General features: G+C 56.6%; 1 protein-coding gene across 1 annotated transcript in view; it reads right to left on the reverse strand.

Moving 5' to 3' along the window:
- Window positions 1-9,193, reverse strand: part of DNMT3L (DNA (cytosine-5-)-methyltransferase 3-like) — a 14,024-nt gene continuing 4,831 nt past the window's right edge. Inside the window, 7 exon segments of the mRNA XM_006758988.2 lie at window positions 1-346; window positions 349-485; window positions 2,654-2,739; window positions 6,687-6,823; window positions 7,316-7,391; window positions 8,188-8,276; window positions 9,135-9,193. The exon segment at window positions 9,135-9,193 is cut by the window's right edge and continues 11 nt beyond it. Of these exon segments, the coding sequence (XP_006759051.1) occupies window positions 321-346; window positions 349-485; window positions 2,654-2,739; window positions 6,687-6,823; window positions 7,316-7,391; window positions 8,188-8,276; window positions 9,135-9,193 (610 nt within the window). The 3' untranslated portion in view covers window positions 1-320.

The following is a 9,193-nucleotide window of genomic DNA, read 5'->3' on the forward strand; positions in this document are numbered from 1 at the left end:
GCGTCATCAGTGTATTTTTAATTCCTCACACAGCACACAGAAACACTTTCAGCAACACACATGCACTGGGACATCAGGATGTTGTCCCTGGTGAGCCGACGGGCACTTCGCCCCCTCCCGGGAAGGAGGGTGGGGGTGGGGAGGAGGGGCGGCGGCTCCATCTCCAGACCCAAAGGGGGAGGGGTCTGGGGCCACCACGGGAAATCCAAGGTCAAGCAAATAAAATAATCATTTGAAGAGGACAATGGAGACAGTATCAGGAAAGTTATCTTAGTTCTAAGAAAAGTCTTTTTTCTTTTTTTCGCGGTATAATGAGTCACTTATAAAGAGGAAGTGAGTTTGGTTGAAAATACTTGAAATATTCTCTCAGGGGGAGGAAACACTTCTTCACCAGCGAGGCCGGCCCGGGGGCAGCGGCCCGTGCTCTCTGCTGGTCCTGGGCCAGCTGGGACAGCTCCTCGGGGGGCACCTGGGCCGAATGCCTGCTGCGGGGGAGAGGGCAGCCCCTCACCCACGGAGCCCACGCGCTCCCAGGGCAGGGCTGCCGGCGATGGGCGGGGGGCTGGCTGGTGCTGGTCTCTCCAGATTATTCAGTCTCTCCCATAAACACCCCGTCCGGGCCCTCGGCCTCAGGGGACGAAATGGCCCCACCCCTCCCACCTCCCTCGGTCCTGTGAGAAGCTGCTTAAAGGCCGAGGGTCCCCCAGGACAGATTTTGGCCCACCTGGGGAGTCCCCCTTTCAGGGAGAAGCCATCATGGAGAGACCCCACAGAGAAGAATGTCATTCCCAAGGAATCCTGATCTACCCAAGACCGAGAGACCTGAGCAGGTCCGGGGTCCTATGGCAGCCCGTGCTGCAGACCCCGCATGAGGGGCAAGTGGGTGGGGAGAGCACCGGACCCCAACTTGCAATGTGATGCAACCCCTGGGACTCCAGGCTTCGTGAACATGGCGCCCAGCATTTGCGTCTCATGCTCCCAGGCACCCACTGCCGTCAGACACATTCCCTGGTTCACTCTGGAAGGCCAGGGATGAGGCGCCAGAAACATGCAGGGCTCCTCCTGGCAACCCCCTCCCCCCACCAACACCCCCCACCCCCCGGGGAAGCTTGACTGGCAGAGGGGTGACATGGCTGTCCAGGGCAGCCGCCCACCCACTCATCAGGATGAAGTCTGCCTTCGGTGAGGGGCCCCTCCTCCCGTTAGGACAGCAGGAGCCTGAGCGGACCTGCCCTTCAAAGCAGGGGCTTCCAGCCCGTTTCCGGGAACCAGCTGGGGCGGGAGCCAGCTGGTGGGCAGGGCAGGGAGAACAGGCGTAAGCACCACCCGCAGAATGACTGCCCTGGCTTCAGGGAGAACACAGCCCGGAAAGCTGCCTCACATGAGCCGCACCTAAAACTGATCCTGGACGTGGGCCTGGGGAGGGGAGCGTCTGGGCCTGGGGTGGGTGGGAAAGGCTCCAGCAGCCACTGTGGGGAGGAGACAGGTCCCGCTGCCCCTGGAGATGCGTCAGTGACTCACACGAGGCTGCCCGGGGGGTGTGTGCCATGGAGGAGCCAGCTGTTCCCTCCAGGGCCGGACCGTGTGGGATGAGACGGGAGCCCGGGCAGGTGTCCCGGAGCAGGCTGACGCAGGGCCCAGGGGGAGCGGGTGTTGCGGGAGGAGGTGGAACAGAGAATGCCCAGGAGCAGGAATAGTCAGGAGAGTGTCTGGTGGGTGCGGAGGGGTGTATGTGGGCTTGTGTGAGTGTGTGATTGTGTGTCAATGAGTGGGGGGGTGAGTGTGCGTGAGATACGTGATTGTGTGTCAATGAGTGGGGGGGTGAGTGTGCGTGAGCTTATGTGAGTGTGTGTCAATGGGTGGGGGTGTGTGAGTGCGGGAGCTTGTGTGAGTGATTGTGTGTCAATGAATGGGGGTGAGAGAGTGAGCGGGGCTGTGAGGGGAAGTGTCCAGTGTGTGAGGTGGGCTGTGCTGCCGAAGCCTGCAAAGTCCTGGGGTGAGAACCTCAGGAGTGCTCATGCAACAGCTTTTGGGGAGAAGGTCCCCAAAGTGGAAGGGGTGTCCCTGACCTTGAGCACGCCCAGAATTTTGGGGTTGCCTCAGAGACCCACCAGACATAGGTCCGACCTGGGCAGAGAGACTGCTGGGCATGGCTGGCTCCCTGTGCTTGTGTGTCAATGAGTGGGGGGGTGAGTGTGCGTGAGCTTATGTGATTGTGTGTCAATGAGTGGGGGGGTGAGTGTGCATGAGCTTATGTGAGTGTGTGTCAATGGGTGGGGGTGTGTGAGTGCGGGAGCTTGTGTGAGTGATTGTGTGTCAATGAATGGGGGTGAGAGAGTGAGCGGGGCTGTGAGGGTGAGTGTCCAGTGTGTGAGGTGGGCTGTGCTGCCGAAGCCTGCAAAGTCCTGGGGTGAGAACCTCAGGAGTGCTCATGCAACAGCTTTTGGGGAGAAGGTCCCCAAAGTGGAAGGGGTGTCCCTGACCTTGAGCACGCCCAGAATTTTGGGGTTGCCTCAGAGACCCACCAGACATAGGTCCGACCTGGGCAGAGAGACTGCTGGGCATGGCTGGCTCCCTGTCCCCTCAGACTCCTGTCTCCTTGATGGCCAGTGTCCCTCCTTGCTCCCAAAGGGCTTGAGTGAACAGGAAATACCTCTTCACGGCTGGGATGTTGCTCCACACATGCACGGCGTTCCGGATGGCTCTGCCGCAGGTGTCCAGGATGGTCACAGGGTCTGTCTGGGGTGGAAACATCGGCTGTGGATACAGGTGACCTGGACAATAGCCTCTGTCCCCTGGGGTGGCCCACAGGCCTTGGCCACCGTGGGAACCATGTGTGGCCCTCAGAATTCGGTCAACAGTCTTCCCAGACTGTCTACGTTCCCCAGTCCACACGGCTGCACATCACATCTTACCTTTATATATAAAAGGCTAATATGCAAAGTGTCCCCTTGGGAGTTCAACCGGGAGTTCTATCACTTGCTATGATGTGCACTGACCACCAGGGGGTGACGCAGAACGCAGGAAGGCCTGGCCTGCAGCCAGAAGGCTGGGATCGGCCCTGATTGCTGCCCAGGCCTAGGGACCCTACCCATGCATGAATTTCATGCAGTGGGCCTCTAGTTTTCCTTATAAATCCCTAATGAGGGAGGGGAAACTGAGATGTTATTTTAAAACTTTTAATTGGATGTTGGTGTTTTGTTCCCAGAGTCTTGTGACCCAGGGACACCCTGCCAGCTCGGGCACCAGGTGGACTGCCGTGCAGATCAAGAGTCTGGGGTCTTTGTGCTGAGGGGTGTGTGTCTCAGGGACATGAGCATGGTGCCAGCAGAGGAGGCTATCATAAAGGACCTTTGCTTCATGAGGCAAGTGGCCACCTGGCCCTGGGGTCACTGTCTCCCTAAAAGGCACTGGAAGGACAAGGGAAGAGAGAACAGGAGGGACAGACCTTCCACCATTGGGAGGAGGAGCCTCAGAAGGGAGAGGGGCATGAAGGAGAAACTGAGGCAAGAGGTCATCATCCCCCAACACACAACGGAAGGTGGCCTTGACTCTACCTCCCCAGACTCAGGGGCCCCAGAGAGGCCCATGTGGACCGTTCCTGAGCCCCACCACCCTGGACACACAGCCTCCTCCTGCATCAGCGCCACCCTGGGAGGAGAGACGGCACCACCGTCAGTGGCCAGAGCCCACGGGAACGGTACCTACAGCTAGCAGGTTAAGATGTTCCCAGCCACCAGCAGGAACAAGGTTCCACAGCAAGATGGAGCAGTTATAGCAAGTGAGGGAAGCCGTAGCCAGTTTGGCTCAGTGGGTGGAGCATCAGCTGTGGACTGAAGGGCATGGAGTTCGATTCCGGTCAAGGGCATACCTTGGTTGCCGGCTCCTCCCGATCCCGGGCCCTGGTCAGGGCACGTGCAGGAGACAACCTACGGATGTGTTTCTCTCATATCAATGTTTCTCTCTGTCTTTCCCTCTCTCTTCCACTCTCTCTAAAAAAAAAAAATCAATGGAAAAATATCCTTGGGTGAGGATTTTAAAAAAAAGAGGTTGATTTCCACACCTCAGTTGATTAAGAATGAAGAGACAAGAGTAGTGAGATGAAGGGTTTGGGGAAAGCTAACACACAAAGCCAACAATGTCCATTAAAAAAAGTAAAATAAGAGAAGTTCCCTTTTTTGGCTACTTCTAATTTGGGACCAATTTGGATCTATTAAATGTATATTAAAAAAAACAATAAAAATCAGGGTTTTTGCTTACCTGACTGCTGTTATGTGGCAACATGCTAGTGTTTTGAAAATCCCAGAGTCCTTAAGAAGGAGAAATAAGTACAGACAGGGAAGTACAAGAATTGCGAGGCCACCTTGCTCAACTCCATGAAAAGCTTTTTAAAATTAAAATGAAACGGATTATGTTCTAGGAAAACAGAACTGGAAAACAGAACTTGCCAAATTGATCTCCAAAAAAATCCTTACAGATTTCTGTTCCCACAGAAGAGCTAACTCCCATTTAAAAATAACAGCAAGAACAACTAAGCCAGACCATTTCACAGGAGAATTCTGTCAATTTTCCAAATAATCTTTATGAATCAAGCTTAACATTGGTACCCAAACCCAACAAAGATGGCACAAAACAATAAAACCACGTACTTCTCTCTCATGCTGGTCACAGCAAAACCCCCCAAATTCAGCAATACGTTATGTTAGCAGAATATACATCATGCACCACTAAGTGGATTTTTTTTTCCAGGAATGCAAGCACGGTTCATTATTAGGAAATCTATTAATATATTATACTAGAGGCCCAGTGCATGACATTCGTTCACTGGTGGTGGGGTATGGGAGGGGGTCCCTCAGCCTGGCCTGAGCCCTTTCACAGTTGGGGAGCACTCAGGATGTCCAAGTGATAGCCTTAGTGCTGCCGTGGGGGTGGGAGAGGCTCCCACCACTGCTGCTGCACTCGCCAGCCCTGAGAGCACACTGACCACCAGGGAGCAGCTCCTCCATTGAGCGTCTGTCCTCTGGTGGTCAGTGCGTGTCATAGCGACTGGTTGTTCTGCTGTTCAGTCGATTGGCATATTATCCTTTTATTATATAGGATCTTATTAGTAGCTTGAAAGAGAAAAATTATCTAATTATCTCCAATGACATTAGAAAGAACATTTGACAAAATCCAACAGCTATTTTTGATAAAATTATTCACAAAATAGAAATCGATGGAAACTTCCTTAGCCTAGTGAAATCTACCAACCTCATCCTCAGGCCAGCATCAGCTTGGCCGGAAACACTGGCAGCGTTTCCATGGAAGTCAGGGACAAGATAGACCACTGTGATTCAATGTGGTCCCCGAGGCAACAGCAGGAGATGAGAGAAAGGTGCCCGAGGTGTAAAACTCGAAGGAAACAATGTCTCAAGTGGCAGGTGATCTGCTCAAATACCTAGAAAGTCTAATGGAACCTACTGAAAACTACGATAAATTAGAAGGTCATTCGATCAGGCAGCAGAAGCAAAATTAAGGCACAGCAATCAACAGCCTCCTATGTGCAAGGCAAAACCAGTTAGAAGAGAGACGAAGATCCCAGCTGCTACAGGGCACTTGGACAAAAGGAAAAAGAGCTGACCAGAGAGCTGGTGCCACCTGGGCAGGGCCAGGAAAGCAGGCAGGGGGGAGGGGGCAGGGGCCAGGACAACCCTGCCCCTGCCGCCCCGAGGCCAAGTGACAAGCACGCGCATGCGCTCCTTCATCGCAGCCGTGCTTGTGGGAGCAGGTTCATTCATTTGTTATGTCCATGCAGAGTCAAACGGAGGAAAGTGAAACGAAACAAAACACAAACTAAAACAAGGAAAGAGGAGGTCCTCTGTACGGGAGGATCTGGTTCCGGGAAAATGAGCGGGACACGGAGGAGGAGGAGGAGGAGGAGAGGGAGGACACGGAGGAGGGGGAGCGTGGGCAGAGCCGCTGTATTTGCATAAAGAACCCTGGAGGTGACCAAGAGGCTGGAGGTTGGACAGATGGGGGTCAGGACGGCAAGGACACTGTTGGCCTTACGTTTGGATGTGGAGCACGCACCCTGTGAGGAGAGGACACCAGGCTCAACCAGGGAGGGACTCAGCCCTGGGCAGAGTTGGCCCTGAGTCCTGGCTGCCCTCAGGGTCAGGATTCAGATACACGGAGAGAAAACACAGTTATTGGTGCCCCAGAGGGTGTGTGTGTGTGTGTGAGTGTGTGGGATTATATGTTAGTGTGTGCCAGTCGGAGGGTGTGTGTGTGTAGTGTGTGGGATTATATGTTAGTGTGTGCCAGTCGGAGGGTGTGTGTGTGAGTGTGTGGGATTATATGTTAGTGTGTGCCAGTCAGAGGGTGTGTGTGTGAGTGTGTGGGATTATATGTTAGTGTGTGCCAGTCGTTTGTGCACCGCATATGGTGGTGTACGTGGTATGTGCGTGTGCGCGTGTGCACAGGTGGAGAGGCCGGTGGTGTATCCTGAGTGTAGCGTGAAGGGGACACCCTCTGAGGCCACTGTGAAGGGGTCATGCCCTAATGGCAAGACGACCCTCAGGGTCCCTGTGAACTCTGAAACCCGAGGCCTCAGGGGTCAGACCCTAAACCGCCACCCCGAGACCCAGGCCGAGTGTTCTGGAGGAGGCCCGGCTGGCTGGCATCCAGAGGCCGCCCCCTGCACGCACCTCCAGGAAGCGTGTGGCGATGACACGGTCGTCCTCAGTCAGCATCAGGTTGTCCACAAACATCCAGAAGAAGGGCTGTGCGCTGGGCCGGGGCCGCGAGTACTGCAGGACGCGGTGGAACTGGAACAGGTACCAGCCTGGGGGACATCGGGTGCGTCTGGCTCTGCCCGGCACGGGGCACAGGCGCAGGGGCAGGGAGGGGTGGGGACTGCGGAAGGACCCGTTCCCCGTGGCTGGTCTGGGCCCTCGGCGCCCACTACTGCCCAGGATAGTTCTGTGCCCCTAGGGCTGGCTGTCACCCAGTGTGCTGACCCAGCCTCACCCAGCGCCCCGCTTTAAGGCGCAGAGGCGGTTAAAACGAGGCAGGGCTTGCAGGTGGAAGGGGCAGAACAGGGTCAGAGGGGCCTGGGATGGGCGATGGCCTCACAGGGGACCCATGTCAGAGCACATCACATGGTACTTGCTGAACGTGGACATTTCATGGATACAATCAGAGATCCCTCAATGAAGCTGTTTTTGTAAAATGCTGTCAGTTTGTAATTTCCGTCCTCCCAGAGGGGGTTGGTGGGCCATGGGGCGGGGGCAGTTTGGGATGAGGGCCCAGGTATTGGGGCAAAGGGTGCTCTTACCCGGAGGGTGGTCACAGGCCTGGCGGAGGGGAGGTGTGCAGCCGTACACGAGGTCGAACGGGCCCCACTCTTCCACCTGCAGGACACGGAACACGGGGGGACGCGTGCAGTGTGGGCGGCCTGTCCCAGCAGCAGGCTCCCGTGTGCCCAGCGGTGGCACCACGCAGGCGGGCAGTGAAGCCGCCGGGTCAGACCCACCAGTGACCTTGTCAGTCACCATCAGCCTCGGGACATTCGGGGCTGCCTGTCATCGCTGCAGGAGGGGCTGGCCCTCCCGGTCACTGGGAGCCCGAGTGACTGCCCGTGGCAGGCGTCACCCTGCAGGTCGCTCCCGGGAACGTCAGTGCACTGACCCCGGACTCAGGGGCTGTGAAGTGCTCCAGCCACACTGGATGCTGTTAGGCACTCGGTCCGAGGCCTCAGTCCAGGACATGAGATGGCCTTCCAGGAGCCAAGACATTTCATGGCGGAAATGTATGTCTGGGGGATGTTTTCAATCGGCCCGGGTTCATTGTAGAGGGAGGTGGGGACTCGTCCCTTCTCTGGGCAGCACCATCACAGGTGGCGGGACCGGCCCCTTGGATTTCAGCAAGTTGAATAGGAGGCTTGGCCGATGGCTCTGCTCTGGGCTGTGGCCAGTGTGGGGGCCAGGAAAATGCCCCTCTCATCTCTCCTACTGCAGGGCGAACCGCCAGCAACTGTGAGGATGGGTGCCAATTCCTGTGAGACCCTCACGTCGGCCAGGCTGGGGCCAGAGCTGGGCAGCATCTGGGCAGCATCTGGCTGTCCGCATCCCCCCTGCCCACACCCGACCCGGGACCGCGTGCACACCCGCTTCCATCTTGGCGCTTGGGCGGACACGCTGTACTCACGTTCCTCCTCACCACGTTGGTAACATCATCCAGATATTTCAGTCTTCCTGAGCCAGAAACACTTTCCAAAAACCCCAAACTCGTCAGCTCTGGGTGGGGAAAAATAAGGGCACAGAACACGTTGACTCTGAGCCGAACCGGAACCAAAAGACCCACAAATGACCCGAAAAGCAAGCGTTATCTTTCTAGCGACTCGATGGGGACTGAGGAGGGACTAAGGATGAAGGTGTGTTGCATCGTAAGCGAAACAAGCAAACTCCCCGATTCCTGATTTGAGAAAGTCAGGCGGATTGTGCGATATCGGCCGCACCCTGGGTTAGGAAGTCCAGATGGCACCCGGCCAGGCTGTGTGACGCAGTAGATAGGCTGCTGGAGCCCCGGCCTGGCCCTGGAGAGTCTGTGGCCGGGGGACAGAAAGAGCCCGGAAAGAACCTTACAAAAATGGGCTGGGGGATGCTGAAGGCAGGGGGCGTGGCCTGGCTCCCGGGTGCCTTCAGCTTTGAGTCTCAGCCCCTGGCCTGTGACTCGGTGCTTGAGGCTCAGTGACCACTGCTCAGGGCGGAAGGCACAGGCCAGAAGAGGGGCGGGTTCCCACGCCATTAGGCCTGGGACTAGGATGTATGTCCATGCATTCACTCTTGTGGCTGCAGAGCCCAGAAGAATCTGTGCTATCCAACGGCACCAGCAGGGGGCGGTCAGCTGGGGGTCCAGAGAGGCTGGAGCGCAGCAGTGCTGGGCCGGCTGGCTCACTGCGAGTGAGGGTGCTGGGAGCCCCAGGAGGGGAGGGCGGCCCTGCAAGGTCGCCAGGGGTGTGCTGGTCTCTGAAGTGGACTTTGTGTGTGGTGGCCGTGGGCAGAGAGCCAACGTCTGCATTTCCTTTCCAAGGCATGACATCATCCCCACACACACACACACCCCTAGGACAGGCAGGCGATCTCCACACTCACCTTTCCTGATGTCCCCAAAAAGGGACAGCACGCGGACTGGCTCTCTCTTCCACACGGGC

The sequence above is a fragment of the Myotis davidii genome, unplaced genomic scaffold, assembly GCF_000327345.1.
Source record: "Myotis davidii unplaced genomic scaffold, ASM32734v1 scaffold1476, whole genome shotgun sequence".
Lineage (NCBI taxonomy): Eukaryota > Metazoa > Chordata > Mammalia > Chiroptera > Vespertilionidae > Myotis > Myotis davidii.